At 41.8% G+C, this 24501-nt stretch overlaps 1 protein-coding gene across 1 annotated transcript in view; it reads left to right on the top strand.

The window, feature by feature from the left end:
• The window catches only part of COG2 (component of oligomeric golgi complex 2), a 206207-nt gene that overhangs the window by 135312 nt on the left and 46394 nt on the right, over window positions 1-24501 (top strand). The window contains exon 14 of the mRNA XM_053711176.1: window positions 22815-22887. Coding sequence (XP_053567151.1) covers window positions 22815-22887 — 73 coding nt within the window. The remainder of the gene's footprint in view (window positions 1-22814; window positions 22888-24501) is intronic.

Here is a 24501-nt window from a genome sequence, read left to right as displayed (position 1 = left end):
TGTGTGTAACATATGGTGCTTACAATTTCGTGTGGCTTGCTCTGAGGTTATTTAGCTCCCGTGAGCAGAAAGAGGACTATTGCACCTTAAGTGGGTGAGACTCTGTGACAGAGGAAGAGTCTCAGGCCCAAAGGCAACCATTCAACCCTTCATTGGTTTTATTTGATTTCATTAACCAAAGTTTATAGATTATATACATATAAATACAGTGTGTGTGTATGTGTATATATATATATATATATATATATATATATATATATTTTAACAATTTATAAAACAATATCAATTGCGAGGGGGGGGGTAGAAGTTTTGGTGAGGTATTCGGTCTAGTGAAAGGTTAGGTGTTGACATCAGGTCAGCTTTAAAAACATAATTTACATAATTTAAATGAACATTAAGGTAAAAAAAATCTTTGCAGCAATGATTATTTTATCAGAAAATATTTTAGTATATTTATAATATATAAAAAATATACACTGGGGGCTCTTGCACATATTAACTAATCACTATGTAACATGTAGGAGTGTCAGGTTTCTACATTCCACTAATTGCACTACAGCTTCTCTTGGGTAAGTTGAAACACTACTATATTTACAGTTGGTTCAGTGCCTGCTGATTGGTGGCTAGTATACGCCAATTTTAATATAACTGCATGTAATAGACACCACAATAAAGAATAATATGCACAGATACTGATCTAAAAATCCAGTATAAAACCTTTTAAAAAAACTTACGAGTCCTCCCTAAACTGGGAGTCTCGTTACGTAACTCGCCGGCAGTAGCCCTTCTACACATTGGTGTCCATACTATCCCTAAGCCTCATGCATACATTAGCATCTACCTTTTTATGTCCATTAAGCACCTTATAGCTTGCGATTGGAAAACTGAGTCCCCGCCTAGCTGGACAAGGGTCTGCTCTTATATGGCCTATTTATACACCATGGAAAAAGACATATTTTATAAACTGGGTAACTCGGACCTTTTTGAGCTTACATGGGCTGACTGGCACTGTTCTAAAGTCTAAGAAGGGAGACGAGCCTGCTAATTCTCTTAGAGCTCAGGAATCTGGGTCCCAAGAGATTACTACCCTTTCTGCACTACCCACTCCACATGCAGTTCCCCATGGCTCGACTAATCGTCCATCTGGAGGGGGCTTTTTTCCGGCGGACTTTACCGAGCAGTTACAATCGGCGGGGTCTGCGGCCCTGAGTGCCTTACCTGGCTCTAGCAAACGCAAGAGAAAGGTTAAACATAGTTCTCCTGACCTAGAGTCATCTAAATATTTGTCAGATTTAGCTACTATGACCCAGCTATCCAAGGATGAGTTAACCTCTAGCTTCAGAGGGTGAAGCTTCTGAGTCGGAGACTTCAGTTTCTAAACCTCCTTTAGCGGAGGAACCTTCCTTTAGATTTAACATTGAGCATCTACGTTTTTTATTAAAGGAGGTTCTGTCTACACTAGAGGTTCCAGAGACTACACTCCCTGAGGAACCTAAGATACCTAAATTAGACAGGGTTTATGAAGACAGGAAGGTCCCTCTGACTTTTTCTGTGCCATGTAAGATGGCGAACATTATTAGTAACGAATGGGAAAGAATAGGAACTTCTTTTTTCCCCCTCATCTACTTTTTAAAAAATTATTCCCGGTTTCTGACTCTCAATTAGATTTGTGGGGTTCCATCTCTAAGGTGGATGGCGCTATTTCTATGCTGGCTAAGCGAACTACTATCCCTCTGGAGGATAGCTCTTCTTTTAAAGAGTCTATGGATAAGAAAATAGAAACCTTTCTGAGAAAGATGTTTCAACATACAGGGTTTTATTTCAACCGGCGACTGCTGTAGCAGCGTTTTCTGGAGCAGCTACCTACTGGTGCGACACTCTGTCGGAGCTCATTGAGGTGGAGACTCCCATCGAGGAAACCTAAAGTGCCTAAACAAGTTTCTGAGTGTTCCCTCTTTCAAGATAGAGACAATAAGGTTAATCCTTCCTCTGGTTCAGGAAGGACAGTTTATGACCTCCATAGACCTGAAGGATACATATCTTCACGTTCCAATACACAGGGAACATTTTCAATTCCTGAGGTTTGCTTTTCTGGACCAGCATTTGCAGTTCATAGCTCTTCCGTTTGGCCTACTGCTCCAAGGATTTTTACGAAGGTTCTGGGGACTCTTCTAGCCATTGCCAGAACACAAGGTATTGCAGTAGCGCCTTACCTAGACGATATCTTGGTGCAGGCACCATCTTTTAGTCTAGCGGAAGAACATTCAGAGTCCCTACTCAATCTTCTTTGATCACATGGATGGAAGATAAACTTGGAAAAAGTGCAAGGGTGAATTTCCTGGGGACAATAATAGACTCCATATCCATGAGAATATTCCTCACAGATCAGAGACATTGCAAGCCAACTACTACATGTCTTGCCCTCCAGGCCTTCTTGAGAACCTCAGTGGCTTAGTGTATGGAGGTGATCGGACTCATGGTGTCCTGTATGGACATCATTCCTTTTGCCAGATTCCATCTCAGACCCTTACAACTATGCATGCTGAGACAATGGAAAGGTGACTATTCAGATCTGTCTCAACAGATTGTGCTGCACAACCTGTCTAGAGACTCGCTCTCTTGGTGGCTCTGTCCAGATCATCTGTCTCAAGGCTCGTGCTTCTTGAGACCTTCCTGGGTGTCAGGGTTCAGCCTGGAATTGAACCTGGGACCTGTCTCTATTTCTGCAGCTGTTATTTCCCAGCCTGTTGTGTTACCACTATGCCACCAGATGGCTTGATCACAGGAAAGGAATATTGTGTTTTTCTGTTTGCTGCAACTTTGGCTCTCTGGCTCCACATGCTTGCCAGCTGAAAGAAATCATTTAATCAGCAGCCTGCTTTATCTTGGTGGTTTGTTTGCAATTCTGGGCTTTCACATTAAGAGTGAAACACTCTCTGCTCCTGTTTCCTGTGAGAAATACAGTTATCTTGGATTTCCTGGTTCCTGCCTTCTGTTTCAATTACTGACTTCTCTTCTGGATAATTCCTTGGTACTGTGTTTCATTTTTGGACTGAATTCCTGGCAATTGAACTTGCCTAAACCATTATTTCCTAAGGACTGATTCAGGTACTTTTGCTTGCTTGTTTCCTGATACTACAAAGTTCCAATTGCAGTCTATGCAAATATCCTGTTTGTTTCTACAAAGTACCAGTTTGCAGTTTATGCAAGTTTCCTTAAAGTACCAGTTCTACAGCATATGCAAGTATCCTGCTTGTTATTACAAAGCTCTGCCTTCCTGAGTGTAATTACACATTCCAGTCTTCAGCATATGCAAGTATCCTGTCTGTTATACAAGCTCTGTTTTCCTGCCTGATTCTACTCAGCTCCAGTTCTACAGCATATGCAAGTATCCTGCTTGTTATTACAAAGCTCTGCTTTCCTGCGTGTAATTTCACTGTTCCAGTCTAGAGCATATGCAAGTATCCTGCCTGTTATTATAAAGAACTGTATTCCTGCCTAATACAACAACTTATAGACTTTGTCTTATCTAATTGCATATCTCTGCATTGCTTTATCCTATAAATAAAACCATCTCCTTTATTTCCTAAAACCTTGTACCTGTTTAATTATGCCTAAAAGGAAAGACTCACGCAGACAAAACACAACATTAACCCCAAAACCTGACACCTCTGCACAACAGCTCCTTACTCCTGAACCTGCTCCCTTGCAGAGTATGACACTGGGAGATTGTGACTACGGACGCAAGCCTTTCAGGCTGGGGAGCCGTTTGGGGTACCAAGAAGGCACAAGGACTGTGGATTCAGGAGTCCTCCTCCCTTCCGATCAATATATTGGAACTCTGGGCAATATTCAATGCCTTTTAAAGGCTTGGCCCCTTCTGGGTTCGTCCCAGTTTATCGGATTCCAATCAGACAATATAACCTTGGTTGCCTATATCAACCATCAGGGGGGAGCGAGAAGTTCCTTGGCGATGAGAGAAGTATCTCAGATACTAGAGTGGGCGGAGACACACAGATGTACGCTGTCAGCAATCCACATTCCGGGTGTGGGGAACTGGGAAGCGGACTTCCTCAGAAGGCAATCCTTTCACCCGGGGGAATGGTCTCTCCACCCCGAGGTGTTTGCAGAGATATGCAGCGAGTGGGGGACACTGGAGATAGATCTCACGGCATCCCGCCTCAATACCAGGCTACCCAGGTATGGGTCGAGGTTGAGGGATCCTCAGGCAGAATTGATAGATGCCCTATCAGTACCATGGAGGTTCAGACTCATATATATTTTTCCTCCATTACTGCTTCTCCCTCGTGGGTTGGCTCACATCAAGCAGGAACAAGCATCAGTGATTCTGATTGCTCCATGGTGGCCGCAAAGGACATGGTTTGTGGATCTGGTAGGGATGTCCTTTTCTCCTCAGTGGAGGTTACCTTATCGCAGAGATCTGCTGATACAGAGTCCCTTCGTTCATCAAAATCTAGATTTTCTGAGGCTGACTGCGTGGAGATTGAACGCTAAGTCTTAGCCAAAAGAGGGTTCTCTGAGAGTGTTATCGACACTCTGGTTCAAGCACGTAAGCCAGTTACTCATCGTATCTACCATAAAGTGTGGAGGACTTACTAGTACTGGTGTGAAGAGCATGGCTTTTCCTGGCATAAGGTTAAGGTTGCCAGAATTTCATATTTTATCCAGGATGGACTGGAGAAGTGTCTATCTGCTAGTTGAAGGGACAGATATCTGCCCTGTCGGTGTTACTGCACAAGAAATTGGCTGAGCTTCCGGATGTGCAGTCCTTTGTTAAGGCTCTGACTAGGATCAGACCTGTAGTGTTTTGCAGCAGGCTCCGTTTGAGCCTATGCATACTGTTAATATTAAATTGTTATCTTGAAAGGTTCTTTTTTTGCTGACTATTGTCTCTGCGCGCAGAGTTTCTGAGATTTCTGCTTTACAGTGTGACTCCTCTTATCTTGTTTTCCATGCTGATAAGGCAGTTTTACGTACTAAATTAGGGTTCCTCCCTAAGGTGGTGTCGGACCATAACATTAATCAAGAAATTGTTGTTCCTTCCTTGTGTCCTAATCCTTCTTCAGCGGAAGGAACGCTTGCTTCACAATCTAGATGTGGTTCGTGCCTTGAAGTTCTATCAGGCTACTAAGGAATTCAGACAATCCTCCTCTGTGTTTGTCATCTATACGGGGATGTGTAAGGGGCAAAAAGCTACTACAACTTCCCTATATTTCTGGTTGAGGAGTGTCATCTGCTTAGCTTATGAGACAGCGGGACAACAGCCTCCTGAGAGGATAACGGCTCTATTCCACTAGAGCAGTGACTTCCTCCTGGGCTTTTAAAAATTAAGCCTCTATGGATCAGATTTGTAAGGCGGCTACCTGGTCTTCCTTGCACACTTTTTCTAAATTTTACAAGTTTGATGTGTTTGCTTTGGCTGAATCAGCTTTCGGGAGAAAAGTTTTGCAGGCTGTGGTGCCCTCAGAATAGGGTTTGTCTCTTTTTTTGTTCCCTCCAGTGTCTTCTGGAGCTTGGGTATAGTTTTCTCAACAGTAAGGAATGAAGTCGTGGACTCTCCCTGCCTTATGGAAGGAAAACATAATTTATACTTACCAGATAAATTCCTTTCCTTCCTGGCAGGGAGAGTCCACGACCCAGCCCGTAATTTATTTTTTCTTGGGCGGCTCCCTTTTTGTAATATTTCTTCTGGCACCTTTTATACCCTGATGTTATTCCTACTTTTCCTTGTTCCCTCGGCAGAATGACTGGGGGATAGGGGAAGTGGAAGGGTATTTAAGCCTTTTGGCTGGGGTGTATTTGCCTCCTCCTGGTGGCCAGGTGTTGTATTTCCCAACAGTAAGGAATGAAGTTGTGGACTCTCCCTGCCAGGAAGGAAAGGAATTTATCTAGTAAGCATAAATTATGTTTTTAATTCGTTTTTACTTCTGTTATCTATTTTGCTTCATTCCCTTTGTATCCTTTGATGAAGAAACAGCAATGCTCATGGGTGTGCAGCCACCAATCAGCAGCTCCTGAGCCTACCTATGCTTTTCAACAAAGGACACAGAGACAACAAACACATTAGATAATAGAAGTAAATTAGAAAGCTGTTTAAAATGACATGCTCTATCTGAATCATAAAAGAAAAAAATGGGTTTCATGTCCCTTTAAAGCTTTTTGTATTTTTATTTATTTATTTTTGATGGTTTAGTGTTCTAAACAATAGAGCAGGGCTCAAAATTTCCACTAGCCATTGGCTAGTGCAAATTTAATGGTGGAGAGTGAAAGTTAGTTAGTGAATGTTGAGTCTGAAGTTTGGTGATATGTTGTAAGTAGCAATGTATTTGCAGTATGTACATTCCTATTGCAGCTCTGACAAACACATAGTGTGCTATGTGCTAAAACTATTATCTAAAGGCATATTATATAACCATGAAAGTGCAAGGATATGTTATTCCTCTAGGGATGTAGGGACCCCATTAGTGCTTAGACTTCTGTGAGGGTAAACAGGCCAGTGAGAGTGATTGGAGAGGAAAAGTGAAAGCCGAGCAGAAGGTAGCGTCAAGAGAAAATAGAGAAAAAAGAGTGAAGAGATATGAGAGAGGGGAAAGAAAGAGTGTAAAGAGAAGATATGGCCTGAGAGTGAAGGGAGAGGGTAAAAAGACAGATTGAAGAGATGATAATTATAATAAAACAAAATCTCCAGGTCGGCTATGAACTTCCATGACTGTCAGCACTCTCTGTATTCTCTCAGTTCGACAACTTCCTTTTTCTATTCAGCTGTTACCTCTAATTGATGTTTCTTAATGCTATAACTTATTTTTTTTAATTTATTACTGCACTAGTCCTAAAGCCCGTGTACACGGCCAAAATCCCAATCCACTTGGATTCCCTCCTTCCCTGTCGTCCTCAACATTTATTTTTGTGCAGTGGTCCCACCCGAAGTGCAAAAAAAAAGTTAGATTTTGGTGTAATTTTATATGGCGTACTTAGTAATTAGCAGCACGGATGCCATTATTTCCAAAATATTTCAAACCCAAACATTATTGTCCCACAGTTAGCATCAGTTTACCTTCCCAAAACACTAAACAAGTTTAGGATGATATACTTATGTTTAATTAAAAATGAATAATAAATTAAAAATCAGAAGATAAAATGTATTATTCGATACTACGCATCACCTTGCAATTTATGCAGAAGATTAAAAACTTTGTTGCTGAGATATTTTCATACCCTTGTCCTGGAGCTGTTTTTAGTTACTTGGCCCTCATTGCAATTACACCTTTTTCTGTGAGTTACCCACACAAATTGTACCTTGTTTTTTTCAGGAGACCTAGCATTTTTAGAAAATAACTTATTTTGCAGAAATATCATAATATAGGAAAATGCCCCCATATAGAATGCAAACAATTTACATTTTTGTTTAATTTTCAGTGACATACGTAGTAAATAGCATCATGGACAAAATGATTCCCTAATTATTTCAAACCCAAACTTTGTTGTTCCACGTTTAGCATCCGTTCACCTTAACAAAACACCACAATTTTAGTATTTTATATCTGTATTTTTCAATAACAATTGATAATTAAAAAACATAATTTATGCTTACCTGATAAATTCCTTTCTCCTGTAGTGTAGTCAGTCCACGGGTCATCCATTACTTATGGAATATTTCTCTTCCTAACAGGAAACTGCAAGAGAATTACCCAGCAGAGCTTGCTATATAGCTCCTCCCCTCACCTGTCATACTCAGTCATTCGACCAAGCATACGAGAAAGGAGGAACCATAGGGTACAGTGGTGACTGGAGTTTAATTAAAATTTAGACCTGCCGTAAAAACAGGGCGGGCCGTGGACTGACTACACTACAGGAGAAAGGAATTTATCAGGTAAGCATAAATTATGTTTTCTCCTGTTAAGTGTAGTCAGTCCACGGGTCATCCATTACTTATGGAATACCAATACCAAAGCTAAAGTACACGGATGAAGGGAGGGACATGGCAGGAACATTAAAAAGAAGGAACCACTGCCTGAAGTACCTTTCTCCCAAAAATAGCCTCCGAAGAAGCAAAAGTGTCAAATTTGTAAAATTTTGAAAAAGTGTGAAGTGAAGACCAAGTCGCAGCCTTGCAAATCTGTTCAACAGAGGCCTCATTTTTAAAGGCCCAGGTGGAAGCCACAGCTCTAGTAGAATGAGCTGTAATCCTTTCAGGGGGCTGCTGTCCAGCAGTCTCATAGGCTAATCGTATTATGCTACGAAGCCAAAAAGAGAGAGAGGTAGCCGAAGCCTTTTGACCTCTCCTCTGTCCAGAGTAAACGACAAACAGGGAAGAAGTTTGACGAAAATCCTTAGTTGCCTGCAAATAGAATTTCAGGGCACGGACTACGTCCAGATTATGCAAAAGTCGTTCCTTCTTTGAAGAAGGGTTAGGACACAGAGATGGAACAACAATCTCTTGATTGATATTCTTGTTAGTAACTACCTTAGGTAAGAACCCAGGTTTAGTACGCAGAACTACCTTGTCTGAATGGAAAATCAGATAAGGAGAATCACAATGTAAGGCAGATAACTCAGAGACTCTCCGAGCCGAGGAAATAGCCATCAAAAACAGAACTTTCCAAGATAACAACTTGATATCAATGGAATGAAGGGGTTCAAATGGAACGCCTTGAAGAACATTAAGAACTAAGTTTAAGCTCCACGGCGGAGCAACAGACTTAAACACAGGCTTAATCCTAGTTAATTTGCATACAAAGAGAGAAGCGCTCTACCAGGAACGAACAACAGCTCAGTGGCTTGTTCTATGGCGATTTACCACCCGGAAGCAGCCTCTTTTAGACCAGTGTGCTTTTCACAGAAGAAAACTTTCCTGAAGTATATCAGTCTGATCCCGCCAAGTAAGGTCAGTCCAGCCCCGAAATACCAGGCAATTCTCCTCTGAACAAGGAACATGACAACCCCAGACGATCGTTTCGGCCTCCTATGGGCCTCGTCAGTGAGGTGCAGCCACATTCCTCTAAGCACACTGAGCAAGGAGTCCACGTCTGGTTTCCCCCATCACCCATAGGGAGACTTCCCCAGGGTCATAATAATTTGCATACAAAGAGAGAAGCGCTCTACCAGGAACGAACAACAGCTCAGTGGCTTGTTCTATGGCGATTTACCACCCGGAAGCAGCCTCTTTTAGACCAGTGTGCTTTTCACAGAAGAAAACTTTCCTGAAGTATATCAGTCTGATCCCGCCAAGTAAGGTCAGTCCAGCCCCGAAATACCAGGCAATTCTCCTCTGAACAAGGAACATGACAACCCCAGACGATCGTTTCGGCCTCCTATGGGCCTCGTCAGTGAGGTGCAGCCACATTCCTCTAAGCACACTGAGCAAGGAGTCCACGTCTGGTTTCCCCCATCACCCATAGGGAGACTTCCCCAGGGTCATAATAATTTGCATACAAAGAGAGAAGCGCTCTACCAGGAACGAACAACAGCTCAGTGGCTTGTTCTATGGCGATTTACCACCCGGAAGCAGCCTCTTTTAGACCAGTGTGCTTTTCACAGAAGAAAACTTTCCTGAAGTATATCAGTCTGATCCCGCCAAGTAAGGTCAGTCCAGCCCCGAAATACCAGGCAATTCTCCTCTGAACAAGGAACATGACAACCCCAGACGATCGTTTCGGCCTCCTATGGGCCTCGTCAGTGAGGTGCAGCCACATTCCTCTAAGCACACTGAGCAAGGAGTCCACGTCTGGTTTCCCCCATCACCCATAGGGAGACTTCCCCAGGGTCATAATAATTTGCATACAAAGAGAGAAGCGCTCTACCAGGAACGAACAACAGCTCAGTGGCTTGTTCTATGGCGATTTACCACCCGGAAGCAGCCTCTTTTAGACCAGTGTGCTTTTCACAGAAGAAAACTTTCCTGAAGTATATCAGTCTGATCCCGCCAAGTAAGGTCAGTCCAGCCCCGAAATACCAGGCAATTCTCCTCTGAACAAGGAACATGACAACCCCAGACGATCGTTTCGGCCTCCTATGGGCCTCGTCAGTGAGGTGCAGCCACATTCCTCTAAGCACACTGAGCAAGGAGTCCACGTCTGGTTTCCCCCATCACCCATAGGGAGACTTCCCCAGGGTCATAATAATTTGCATACAAAGAGAGAAGCGCTCTACCAGGAACGAACAACAGCTCAGTGGCTTGTTCTATGGCGATTTACCACCCGGAAGCAGCCTCTTTTAGACCAGTGTGCTTTTCACAGAAGAAAACTTTCCTGAAGTATATCAGTCTGATCCCGCCAAGTAAGGTCAGTCCAGCCCCGAAATACCAGGCAATTCTCCTCTGAACAAGGAACATGACAACCCCAGACGATCGTTTCGGCCTCCTATGGGCCTCGTCAGTGAGGTGCAGCCACATTCCTCTAAGCACACTGAGCAAGGAGTCCACGTCTGGTTTCCCCCATCACCCATAGGGAGACTTCCCCAGGGTCATAATAATTTGCATACAAAGAGAGAAGCGCTCTACCAGGAACGAACAACAGCTCAGTGGCTTGTTCTATGGCGATTTACCACCCGGAAGCAGCCTCTTTTAGACCAGTGTGCTTTTCACAGAAGAAAACTTTCCTGAAGTATATCAGTCTGATCCCGCCAAGTAAGGTCAGTCCAGCCCCGAAATACCAGGCAATTCTCCTCTGAACAAGGAACATGACAACCCCAGACGATCGTTTCGGCCTCCTATGGGCCTCGTCAGTGAGGTGCAGCCACATTCCTCTAAGCACACTGAGCAAGGAGTCCACGTCTGGTTTCCCCCATCACCCATAGGGAGACTTCCCCAGGGTCATAATCCTAGTTAAAGCCTGACAGAAAGCCTGAACGTCTGGAACTTCAGCCAGACGTTTGTGTAGAAGAATAGACAGAGCAGAAATCTGTCCCTTTAACGAACTAGTAGATAAGCCCTTTTCTAAACCCTCTTGTAGAAAGGACAATATCCTAGGAATCCTAACCTTACTCCATGAGTAACTCTTGGATTCGCACCAATGTAAATATTTACGCCATATTTTATGGTAAATTTTTCTGGTAACAGGCTTCCTAGCCTGTATTAAGGTATCAATAACCGACTCCGAGAAACCACGCTTTGATAGAATCAAGCGTTCAATCTCCATGCAGTCAGCCTCAGAGAAATTAGATTTGGATGTTTGAAAGGACCCTGAATTAGAAGGTCCTGTCTCAGAGGCAGAGACCACGGTGGACAGGACGACATGTCCACTAGGTCTGCATACCAGGTCCTGCGTGGCCACGCAGGCGCTATCAGAATCACCGAAGCTCTCTCCTGTTTGATCTTGGCAATCAAACGAGGAAGCATTGGGAATGGTGGAAACACATAAGCCATGTTGAAGACCCAAGGGGCTGTCAGAGCATCTATCAGCACCGCTCCCGGGTCCCTGGACCTGGATCCGTAACAAGGAAGCTTGGCGTTCTGACGAGACGCCATGAGATCCAGATCTGGTTTGCCCCAACGACGAACCAGTTGAGCAAAGACCTCCGGATGAAGTTCCCACTCTCCCGGATGAAAAGTCTGGCGACTTAGAAAATCCGCCTCCCAGTTCTCCACGCCTGGGATGTAGATCGCTGACAGGTGGCAAGAGTGAGACTCTGCCCAGCGAATTATCTTTGAGACTTCCAACATCGCTAGGGAACTTCTGGTTCCCCCTTGATGGTTGATATAAGCCACAGTCGTGATGTTGTCCGACTGAAATCTGATGAACCTCAGAGTTGCTAACTGAGGCCAAGCTAGGAGAGCATTGAATATTGCTCTTAACTCCAGAATATTTATTGGGAGGAGTTTCTCCTCCTGAGTCCATAATCCCTGAGCTTTCAGGGAATTCCAGACTGCTCCGCAGCCTAGAAGGCTGGCGTCTGTTGTTACAATCGTCCAATCTGGCCTGCGAAAGGTCATCCCCTTGGACAGATGTGGCCGAGAGAGCCACCATAGAAGAGAATCTCTGGTCTCTTGATCCAGATTTAGTAGGGGGGACAAATCTGAGTAATCCCCGTTCCACTGACTTAGCATGCACAATTGCAGCGGTCTGAGATGCAGGCGCGCAAATGGTACTATGTCCATTGCCGCTACCATTAAGCCGATTACTTCCATGCACTGAGCTACTGACGGGTGTGGAATGGAGTGAAGGACACGGCAAGCATTTAGAAGTTTTAATAACCTGGCCTCTGTCAGGTAAATTTTCATCTCTACAGAATCTATAAGAGTCCCTAGAAAGGGAACTCTTGTAAGTGGTAATAGAGAACTCTTTTCCACGTTCACCTTCCACCCATGCGACCTCAGAAATGCCAGAACTATCTCTGTATGAGACTTGGCAGTTTGAAAACTTGACGCTTGTATCAGAATGTCGTCTAGGTACGGAGTCACCGCTATGCCTCGCGGTCTTAGTACCGCCAGAAGTGATCCTAGAATTTTTGTAAAGATTCTTGGAGCCGTAGCTAATCCGAAGGGAAGATCTACAAACTGGTAATGCCTGCCTAGGAAGGCAAATCTCAAATACCGGTAATGGTCCTTGTGAATCGGTATGTGAAGGTAGGCATCCTTTAAGTCCACCGTGGTCATGTACTGACCCTCTTGGATCATGGGAAGGATGGTTCGAATAGTCTCCATTTTGAATGATGGAACTCTTAGAAATTTGTTTAGGATTTTTAAGTCCAAGATTGGTCTGAAGGTTCCCTCTTTTTTGGGAACCACAAATAGGTTTGAATAGAATCCCTGCCCGTGTTCCGTCCACGGAACTGGGTGGATTACCCCCATTAGTAAGAGGTCTTGTACACAGCGTAGAAACGCCTCTTTCTTTGTTTGGTTTGCTGATAACCTTGAAAGATGAAATCTCCCCCGTGGAGGAGAAGTCTTGAAGTCCAGGAGGTATCCCTGGGATATGATCTCCAACGCCCAGGGATCCTGGACATCTCTTGCCCAAGCCTGGGCGAAGAGAGAAAGTCTGCCCCCCACTAGATCCGTTTCCGGATAGGGGGCCCTCTCTTCATGCTGTCTTGGGGGCAGCAGCAGGTTTCTTGGCCTGCTTGCCCCTGTTCCAGGACTGGTTAACTTTCCAGCCCTGCCTGTAACAAGCAACAGCTCCTTCCTGTTTTGGAGCGGAGGAAGTTGATGCTGCTCCTGCCTTGAAGTTACGAAAGGCACGAAAATTAGACTGTTTGGCCTTTGATTTGGCCCTGTCCTGAGGTAGAGCATGGCCCTTACCTCCCGTAATGTCAGCAATAATTTCTTTCAAGCCGGGCCCGAATAAGGTCTGCCCTTTGAAAGGAATATTAAGCAATTTAGATTTAGAAGTCACGTCAGCTGACCAGGATTTAAGCCATAGCGCTCTGCGCGCTTGGATGGCGAATCCGGAGTTCTTAGCCGTAAGTTTGGTTAAATGCACAACGGCATCAGAAACAAATGCGTTAGCTAGCTTAAGTGTTTTAAGCTTGTTCATTATTTCATCCAATGGAGCTGAGCGAATGGCCTCTTCCAGAGACTCAAACCAGAATGCTGCCGCAGCAGTGACAGGCGCAATGCATGCAAGGGGCTGTAAAATAAAACCTTGTTGAACAAACATTTTCTTAAGGTAACCCTCTAATTTTTTATCCATTGGATCTGAAAAGGCACAACTATCCTCCACCGGGATAGTGGTACGCTTAGCTAAAGTAGAAACTGCTCCCTTAGGGACCGTCTGCCATAAGTCTCGTGTGGTGGCGTCAATAGGAAACATTTTCCTAAATATGGGAGGAGGGGTAAAAGGCACACCAGGTCTATCCCACTCCTTGCTAATAATCTCTGTAAGCCTTTTTGGTATAGGAAATACGTCAGTATACACCGGTACCGCATAGTATTTATCCAACCTACATAATTTCTCTGGAATTGCAACCGTGTTACAATCATTCAGAGCCGCTAATACCTCCCCTAGCAATGTGCGGAGGTTCTCTAGCTTAAATTTAAAATTGGAAATCTCTGAATCCAGTCTCCCTGGATCAGATCCGTCACCCACAGAATGAAGCTCTCCGTCCTCACGTTCTGCAAACTGTGACGCAGTATCTGACATGGCTCTCATCTCATCCGCGCGCTCTATCCTTAACCCAGAGCTATCGCGCTTGCCTCTTAAATCTGGCAACTTAGATAATACTTCTGTCATAACAGTAGCCATGTCTTGCAAAGTGATTTGTAAGGGCCTCCCTGATGTACTTGGCGCCACAAAATCACGCACCTCCTGAGCGGGAGGCGCAGGTACTGACACGTGAGGAGAGTTAGTCGGCATAACTTCCCCCTCGTCGTCTGGTGATAATTTCTTTACATGTAAAGATTGAATTTTATTTAAAGTAGCATCAATGCAATTAGTACATAAATTTCTATTGGGCTCCACATTGGCCTTTAAACATAGTGAACAAAGAGATTCATCTGAGTCAGACATGTTTAAACAAACTAGCAATGAGACTAGCAAACTTGGAAATACTTTTCAAAATTAATTTACAAGCAATATAAAAAAAGTTACTGTGCCTTTAAGAAGCACAGAAAAACTGACACAGTTGAAATAACAATGAACAAAAATAGTTATAGCAACCAAATTTTCACAGTAAATGTATTAAGTTAGCAAAGGATTGCACCCACCAGCAAATGGATGATTAACCCCTTAGTACCCAAAAACGGATAACAATTATATAATTAACGTTTTCTCTTGTTAAGTGTATCCAGTCCACGGATCATCCATTACTTATGGAATATATTCTCCTTCCCAACAGGAAGCTGCAAGAGTCCACCCACAGCAAAGCTGCTATATAGCTCCTCCCCTAACTGCCATATTTAGTCATTCTCTTGCAAGCCTCAACATAGATAGGAGGTCGTGAGAGTCTGTGGTGCTTTCTACTTAGTTTATTCTTCAATCAAAAGTTCGTTATTTTTAAATGGCACCGGAGTGTGCTGTTTACCTCAGGCAGTATTTGGAAGAAGAATCTGCCTGCGTTTTTCTATGATCTTAGCAGACGTAACTAAGATCCATTTGCTGTTCTCACACATTCTGAGGAGTGAGGTACTTCAGAGGGGGAATGGCGTGCAGGTTTTCCTGCAGATAAGGTATGTGCAGTAAAATATTTTTCTAGGAATGGAATTGACTAAGAAAATACTGCTGATACCGAAGTAATGTAAGTAAAGCCTTAAATGCAGCGATAGCGACTGGTATCAGGCTTATTAATAGAGATACATACTCTTGTAAAAATGTGTTTTAAAACGTTTGCTGGCATGTTTAATAGTTTTTTAACATATGTTTGGTGATAAAACTTATTGGGGCCTAAGTTTTTTCCACATGGCTGGCTTAAATTTTGCATAGAAACAGTTAACTGAAGCTTCCCACTGTTGGCTGTGGCAGTTTTGTTGTGTCTGTTTAAAAAAAGTCGTTTTTTTTTTTTTTTTTTTTTATCTGTTTTTTGCATTAAGGGGTTAATCATCCATTTGCAAGTGGGTGCAATGCTCTGTTAACTTATTACATGTACTGTAAAAATTTCGTTTGTTTTACTGCCTTTTTTTTTTTCACTGTTTTTCAAATTTTGACAAAATTTGTTTCTCTTAAAGGCACAGTAACGTTTTATATATTTGCTTGTTAACTTGATTTAAAGTGTTTTCCAAGCTTACTAGTCTCATTATTAGTCTGTTCTAACATGTCTGACATAGAGGAAGCTCTGTGTTCATTATGTTTTAAAGCCATGGTGGAACCCCATCTTAGAATGTGTACCAGATGTACTGATTTCATGTTAAACAATAAAGATCATTTTTTGTCTTTAAAAACATTATCACCAGAGGATTCTGTCGTGGGGGTAGTTATGCCGACTAACTCTCCCCACGTGTCAGACCTTTTGACTCCCGCTTTAGGGACTCACGCTCAAATGGCGCCAAGTACATCAAGGGCACCCATAGCGTTTCTTTTACCAGGGGATTCTGTCGAGGGGAAAGTTATGCTGACTAACTCTCCTCACGTGTCAGACCCTTCGACTCCCGCTTCAGGGACTCACGCTCAAATGGCGCCAAGTACATCAAGGGCGCCCATAGCGTTTATTTTACAAGACATGGCAAAGGTGGTGAATAATATTCTGGCAGCAGTATTAGTCAGACTACCTGAAATTAAAGGAAAGCAGTTAGCTTTGGGGGTAGATACAGAGCATACAGACGCTTTTAGAACCATGTATGATACTACCTCACAATATGCTTAGTCTGTGGGTGATTTTTTTTTTTTTTTTTTGACTCAGGGAAGATGATTTAACCTGATTCTGATATTTCTACATTTAAAATTTATGCTTGAGAACCTCCACTTGTTGCTCAGGGAGGCTTTGGCTGCTCTGAATGAATGTGTACAATCGCAGGGCCAGAGAAATTGTGTAGACTGGATAAATAATATGCAGTGCCGGTGTGTACTGATGTTTTTCCAATACCTAAAGAGGTTTACTAAAAATTTTTTAATAAGGAATGGGATAGACCAGGTGTGCCGTTCTCTTCCCCTCCTATTTTTTAGAAGAATGTTTTCTAATAGTTACCACCACACGGGACTTCTGGCAGACAGTTCCTAAGGTGGAGAGAAGAGTTTCTACTCTAGCTAAGCATACCACTACCTCTGACGAGGACAGTTGTGCTTTTTAGATCCAATGGATAAAAAATGTTTATTCAACAGGGTTTTATCCTGCAGCCCCTTGCATACATTGCTTCTGTCACTGCTGCTGCGGCGTTCTGGGTTGAGTCTCTTGATGAGGCTTTACAGTTAAGGGACTCCATTGGATGAATATATTTGACAAGCTTATGCTAGCCAATTCCTTTGTTTTCTGATGCCTTGTTCATTTGACTAGACTAACGGGTAAGAATTCTGTTTTTTACTATACTGGCGCGCAGAGCGCTATGGCTTATATCATGGTCAGCTGTCGTGACTTTAATAAATAAGCTACTTAACTTCCCTTCAAGGGGCAGACCCTATTCGGGCCTGGTTTGAAGGAGATTATTGCTTATATCACTGGAGGAAAAGGTCATGCCCTTCCTCAGGATAGGTTCAAATCAAGGGCCAAAAAAAAAAAAAAAAAAAGGTCTAATTTTCGTGCCTTTTAAAAACTTCAGGGCAGGTGTGGCATCCTCTTCCTCTAAGGCAAAACAAGAGGGAATTTTTGCTCAGTCCAAGGCGGTCTGGAGACAATCGGACCTGGAACAAAGATAAGCAGGCCAAGGAGCCTGCTGCTGCCTCTAAGGCAGCATGAAGGAACGGACCCCTATCCGGTAACGGATCCTATAGGGGGCAGACTTTCATTCTTCGCCCAGGCGTGGGCAAGAGATGCCCAGGATCCCTAGGCATTGGAATTTATATCCCAGAGATATCTTCTGGATTTCAAAGATTTCCCCCCAAAAAAAGGGGAGATTTCGCCTTTCACAATTATCTGCAAACCAGATAAAGAAGGAGGCTTTCTTACATTGTGTACGAGATCCATCCAGTTCCAAGAGAGGAACAGGGACAGAGTTTTTACTCAAATCTGTTTGTGGTTCCCAAGGAGAGGGAACCTTCAGACCTATTTTGGATCTAAAGATCTTAAACAAATTCCTCAGAATTCCGTCATTTAAGATGGAAACTATTCGTACCATCTTAACTATGATCCAGGAGAGTCAATAGAGGACTACAATGGATTTGAAGGATGCTTATCCTCACATTGTGATGCATAAAGATCACCATCGTTTTTCAGGTTTGCCTTTCTAGACAGGCATTACCAGTTTGTAGCTCTTTCCTTTGGGATATCTACAGCCCCAAGAATCTTTATGGAGGTTCTGGGGTCGCTTTGGCGGTCGGGGCATAGAAGTGGCCCCTTATTTAGACGACATCCTGATACAGGCGTCAAACATCCAAATTGCCCAGTCTCATACGGACGTAGTACTGGCATTTCTGAGATCACATGGGTGGAAAGTGAACAAGGAAAGTGTTCTCTATCCCCAATCTCAAGGGTTTCCCTCCTAGGGACTCTGATAGATTCTGTAGAAATGAAAATTTACCTGACGGAGTCCAGGTTGTCAAAGTTTCTAAATTTCTGCCGTGTTTTTTTTTTTTTTTTTTTTTTTTCATCCCATCCGCGCCCTTCGGTGGCTCAGTACATGAATGAAATCGGCTTAATGGTAGCGGCAAGGGACATAGTACCGTTTGCACGTCTACATTTCAGACCGCTGCAACTATGCATGCTCAGTCAGAGGAACGGGGATTACACAGATTTGTCCCCCTGTTAAACCTGGACCAAGAGACCAGAGATTCTCTTCTCTGGTGACTATGTCGGGTCCATCTGTCCAAGGGTATGACCTTCCGCAGGTCAGATGGGACAATTGTTACAATAGATGCCAGCCTTTTAGGTTGGGATGCAGTCTGGAACTCCCTGAAGGCTCAGGGATAGTGGACTTAGGAGGAGACCCTCCTTCTAATAAATATTCTGGAACTGGGAGTGATATTCCATGCTCTTCAGACTTGGCCTCAGTTAGCAACTCTGAGGTACATCATACTCAGTCGGACAATATACACGACTGTGGCTTACATCAGCCATCAAGGGGGAACAGAAGTTCCCTAGCGATGTTAGAAGTCTTACAATAATTCACTGGACAGAGACTCACTCTTGTCTATCAGCTATCCATATCCCAGGTGTTGAGAACTGGGAGGTGGATTTTCTAAGTCGTCAGACTTTTCTTCCGGGGGAGTGGGATTTCCTCCGGAGGTCAAGACCAAGCAGGAGAGGGCTTTGGTGTTTTTGACAGCGCCTGCGTAGCCACGCAGGACCTGGTATGCAGATCTGGTGGACATGTCATCCTTTCCATCACAGTCTCTGCTTCTGAGACAGGTCCCTCTACCTCAGGGTCCTTTCAACCATCTAAATAGAATCAATCTGAGATGGACTGCCTGGAGACTGAACGCTTGATGTTATCAAAGCATGGCTTCTCCGAGTCAGTCATTGATACCTTAATACAGACATGAAAGCCTGTCTCTAGGAAAATTGAACATAGATATGGTGTAAATATCTGATTGTTATGAATCCAAGGGTTACTCATGGAGTAAAGTCTGGATTCCCACGATATTATCTTTTCTCCAAGATGTTTTTGAGAAAAGGGTTGTCAGCTAATTCCTTAAAAGGGGACAGATTTTTACTCTGTCTATTTTTTTGCACAAGAGTCTGGCAGGTATTCTAGACGTTCAGGCATTTGGTCAGGCTTTGGTTAGATCCAAGCCTGTGTTTAAAACTGTTGCTCCGCCATGGAGCTTAAACCTGATTCTTAAGGTTCTTCAAGAAGTTCCGTTTGAACCTTTTTTGTTCCATAGATATCAATCTTTATCTTGGAAAGTTCCTTTTGGGTAGCTAATTCCTCGACTCGTAGAGTCTCCAAGTTATCTGTGTTACAATGTGATTCTCCTTATCTGGTCCTTCGTACGGATAAGGTAGTCCTGCGTACCAACCTGGGTTTTTTCCTAAGGTGGTATCTAACAAGTACATCACTCAAGAGATAGTTGTTCCATGCTTGTATCCTAATCCTTCCTCAAAGAAGGAACGTCTATTACACAATATTGGACGTGGTTTGTGCTTTAAAGTTTTACTTACAAGCTACTACAGTTTTCATCAAACGTTCACCTTGTTTGTTGTCTATTCTGGACAGAGGAGAGGTCAAAAGACTTCAGCAGCCTCTCTGTCTTTTTGGTTAAAAAGCATAATTAATTTAGCTTATGAGACTGCTGGACAGCAGCCTCCTGAAGGGATTACAGCTCATTCTACTAGAGCTGTGGTTTTCACTTGGGCCTTTTTTAAATGTGGCTTCTGTTGAACAGATTTACAAGACGGAGTCTTGGTCTGCGCTTCATACTTTTCAAATTTAACAAATTTGATACCTTGCTTCTTCGGAGGCTATTTTTGGGAGAAAGGGTTTTTTACAGGCAGTGGTAACTTCCGTTTAAGTACCTGCCTTGTCCCTCCCATCATCCGTGTACTTTAGCTTTGGTATTGGTATTCCATAAGTAATGGATGATCCGTGGACTGGATACACTTAACAAGAGAAAACATAATTTATGCTTACCTGATAAATTTATTTCTCTTGTAGTGTATCCAGTCCACGGCCCGCCCTGTCACTTTAAGGCAGGTAATTTTTTCATTTGAACTACAGTCACCACTGCACCCTATGGTTTTTCCTTTCTCTGCATGTTTTCGGTCGAATGACTGAATATGGCAGTTAGGGGAGGAGCTATATAGCAGCTTTGCTGTGGGTGGACTCTTGCAGCTTCCTGTTGGGAAGGAGAATATATTCCATAAGTAATGGATGATCCGTGGACTGGATACACTACAAGAGAAATAAATTTATCAGGTAAGCATAAATTATGTTTTTCTCACAGGAGAGAAAACATACTGTGACTGATTACCTCCCTCAAAATGGATTTTGAAGACCCCTGAGCTCTCTAGAGACGATCTGGATCATGGAGGATGAAGTAGACAGATTGTGACTGAATTTTTACTGCGCAAAAAAGCGCTAAAATAGGCCCCTCCCACTCATATTACAACAGTGGGGAAGCTCAGAAACTGTTTCTATGCAGAAAACAAAGATGGCCATGTGGTAAAAAGCAAGCCCCAATAAGTTTTATCACCAAGTACCTCACAAAAAACGATTAACATGCCAGTAAACGTTTTAAACATACATTTAAAAGTTATGTATTATTATTTACAAGCCTGCTACCAGTCGCTTTTACTGCAGTTAAGGCTCATACATTATTTCAGTATTTGCAGTATTTTCTGAGTCAATTCCATTCCTTAGAAAATACATTCAGTGTACACACACACACACACATCAGCCTGATACCAGTCGCTATCGCTGCATTTAAGGCTGAACTTACTTTACAATGGTATCAGCAGTATTTTCTCAGTCAATTCCATTCCTCAGAAAATAATTTACTGCACATACCTATTTGTTGCAGGGGGGCCCTGCATGCTATTCCCCTTCTCTGAAGTTACCTCACTCCTCAGATGAGAACAGCCAGTGGGTCTTAGTTACGTCTGCTAAGACCATAGAAAAAAAAAAAAAACCCAGGCAGATTCTTCTTCTAAAGCTGCCTGAGAATAAACAGCACACTCCGGTGCCATTTAAAAATAACAAACTTTTGATTGTAGAAATAAACTAAGTTAAAAAACACCACAGATCTCTCACAGCTTCCTATCTAGTTAGGCTGCAAGAGAATGACTGAGTATGAAAGGTGAGGGGAGGAGCTATATAGCAAGCTCTGCTGGGTAATTTTACAATGTATTATTTTGGCACTATGAGCCGTCTTGCATTTTACACAGAAAATTAGTAGGTATAAAATATCTAAACATACAAATATTTTAAAATTACAAAATATTCTGATTTCCCAGCAGGGGTGATTTAACCCATTTTTGACGATTTAGTACCCTATTACTGTTCAAACTTAGCATAGCAAAAAATATTTAAAAAAAAAAACAACATAAAGTAGCTATACCAAAACTCATCCTATATAGCATTTTACAAAAAAAAAACAGATATTTTTACCTTCCCTAGTTCTCCCATTTATTTAGATTCTAATAAGTTTGTATTAGTTCAGAGACAATTTGATCGATGAGCCCTAACATCAACAACACAACAAAATAAATGTTGCTTTCATTTAAAGGATCTCATGTCCTATGTGTTGTTGAAGCCACGTAGCTAATTTTCTTCCCCATGCTGATGGTTCTGTCACATGATCACTGTTGATCGGACCCATCTTCTTTCCCAAGAGGGGTCACTTGTGATAAATGGGAGTGCTAGGTCCCTATTAAAGTCCGAAGCATCCAGCAAGTCACCAAGTAGACAGAAGATTACTATTCCTCTGGAAACTTTTTGCTATTTAAAGGGATAGTCTAGTCAAAATTAAACATTCATGATTCAGATAGAACATGCAATTTTAAGAAACTTTCTAATATACGCCTATTATCAATTTTTCTTTGTTCTCTTGGTATCATTATTTGAAAAGGCTGGAATGTAAGCTTAGGAACTGGCCCATTTTTAGTTCAGCACCCTGGGTAGCATTTGCTGATTGATGGCTACATTTAGACCAGGTGCTGAACCAGAAATGGGCCAGCTCCCAAGCTTACATTCTTGCTTTTTCAAATAAAGATAGCAAGAGAACAAAGAAAAATTGATAATAGGAGTAAATTAGAAAGTTGCTTAAAATTCTGCGCTCTACCTGAATCATAAAAGTTTAGTTTTGACAAGACTATCCCTTTACGTTATATGAGGATTATTTTTGTATACGAAGGGTATTGTGTGTGCGTGAGTTTTGGGCTGTCTTCATGGGATTTGGCTTTTTTTGGAGCCTCTATCTCCTCATACTTTAAATACATTTAGAAGATTGTATGAGAATCAAATAGCAGTGATAGGGAGGAGAGGCGGCTCCCCTCTTCCTAAAATAGGGTCTCATTCTCCTTTGTGTTGGGCTCCTTGGAGCTCTGTAGGTTGTTGCAGGTAACTTCTTGCAGATCAGAGGGGCATGTGACCAATATGAGGGATGCCCATCTCTTCTTATATAAGTTGTCTTCTTACCTAATATTCGCTTTTGATGACATTGTTTATTTTCCAAATTTTGTATTATTTTCTGTCACTTGTTAGTAGAATATTGGATTGTAGGTTAGGATTTCAACCTATTATCGAGATTTGCAATGTATGTATAATCCATAAGTAGACCTCAAAGTTGGATGATATCAGTAAAGCAATCAATAATAATTTACTTTCTTTTTTTTTTTAGTTATCAGAATTATCAGAAATAATAAAGCCAAGACTTAATCAGATTGGATTTAAGAATATATCAATGATTACAGGTGAGATTATTGGAATTAAAAATTGTGATTGCATTTGTGTTTTCTATTGTAGGTTTTTTGTACATATCTCAATCCATTATTATATAAAACGGCAACATTTGTAAATTACTTCTAATTTGCCAACTTTTATACCTTCATTATTTTGCAAACTTAGTTTTAATTTTGTAAACCACATTACATATTGATAATGTATATTACAAATACAAAAGGAAAGAATATCTTCTCTCTGTATATGGAAAAACTTTTAAATAATCTAGTCAAAACCTACTCACAAGTGATGCACAGCCTGCGATAAACAGTCCTTGTCAATTTGGAGCTGACAGTCTCTGTTCTGGTGTTACTAAATCCTACACAGGTTAGTTCCCACATACAGTAATACGTAACTGCAGTGGATCTAAATGTAAAATAAAACAACCCCAACAGAGATTGGATATATTTATTTAAAACAAAAGTATATGCAACTCGTTTCTCAGTGGCTCAGGCATATATTAAACTAAAGTGAATTATCATCTAAATCTACTACCAGACTGGAAGTAATCATTTATCATAGTTTATGCAATCATCTCAAGTAGGTGGTCTTAACAAATGTATGTCACTACTATATGGCTGATCACATCACCAAGGTGTAGTTTAAAAACAAAAAAAAATCTTCCAGACTACAAATAGTCTATTTGGCGTGAAAGTTTTATAGTATCACGTGATCTATTTTAAGCTGTCACAGTACAGCTCCAGTACACAATACAATTCCAGACAACGTCTATAGATATGTAGGCAGGTGATTTTAATCCAACAGTTAGTTGAATGGAACACAAATATAGAACACATCACTTGGATTAAACTGGGTTATTTATTCTTCTTATTTTTTTTTTTATTATTATTATTTTTTATTTTTTTTTAATTATTTAATTTATTATTTAATAGGAAACATAGGCCTACAAGCTCAGCTCCCCATGAAACTACAACCCACCGATATACCTGTTTAGCCATTGTTTCTTGAATTATTCTGGGAGTCGGACAAGTTGCTTCATACATCCACACATATTTCCACATTGCATTCCCTTGTAAATCCTAGAGATCTAGAAATATATGTCATTAATGGATGCAAGACAATGTTCACTTTACAACAATGTATATTTTATAGCATAATGACTTGGGGCAGATTCTGTATCAGCCAAAATACAGGGAACATATTAAAATTCATAACCAGGAGCTGTGGGGGTGAACATTGTATAACATTCAATGAGGAGGGGCTCAAAAACTCTCTATGAATAGACAGAGCGTAATGAAATCCTATATGAAAAAATATAAAATTGAACACAAAATGGTAATATAGTTCTATAAATGTCCATCAAGAAACATAACAGATCAAATTATCTCAAAATCCATTGATCATTCTCACAAATTGAATGGTATTCACAGTATGAAGACACCTATTGAGAAGGTGTAATTAAAGCAGGCCGAGGCTTCCAAGTTTCTCAGCAAACTCACACTCAGTCAGCTACAGCACCCAAAAATTGTATGTATTGATTAAAAAAAATTCTTGATAATCATAAAATATCATACATAAAAATTGAAAATGATGGGGCAAATTTATCAAGCTCTCTTTAGGCTCGC

Source organism: Bombina bombina, chromosome 4, assembly GCF_027579735.1.
Source record: "Bombina bombina isolate aBomBom1 chromosome 4, aBomBom1.pri, whole genome shotgun sequence".
Classification (NCBI taxonomy): Eukaryota; Metazoa; Chordata; class Amphibia; order Anura; family Bombinatoridae; genus Bombina; species Bombina bombina.
Note: the sequence above shows the minus strand (reverse complement) of the source record. Positions and strands in the feature narration are given on the sequence as shown.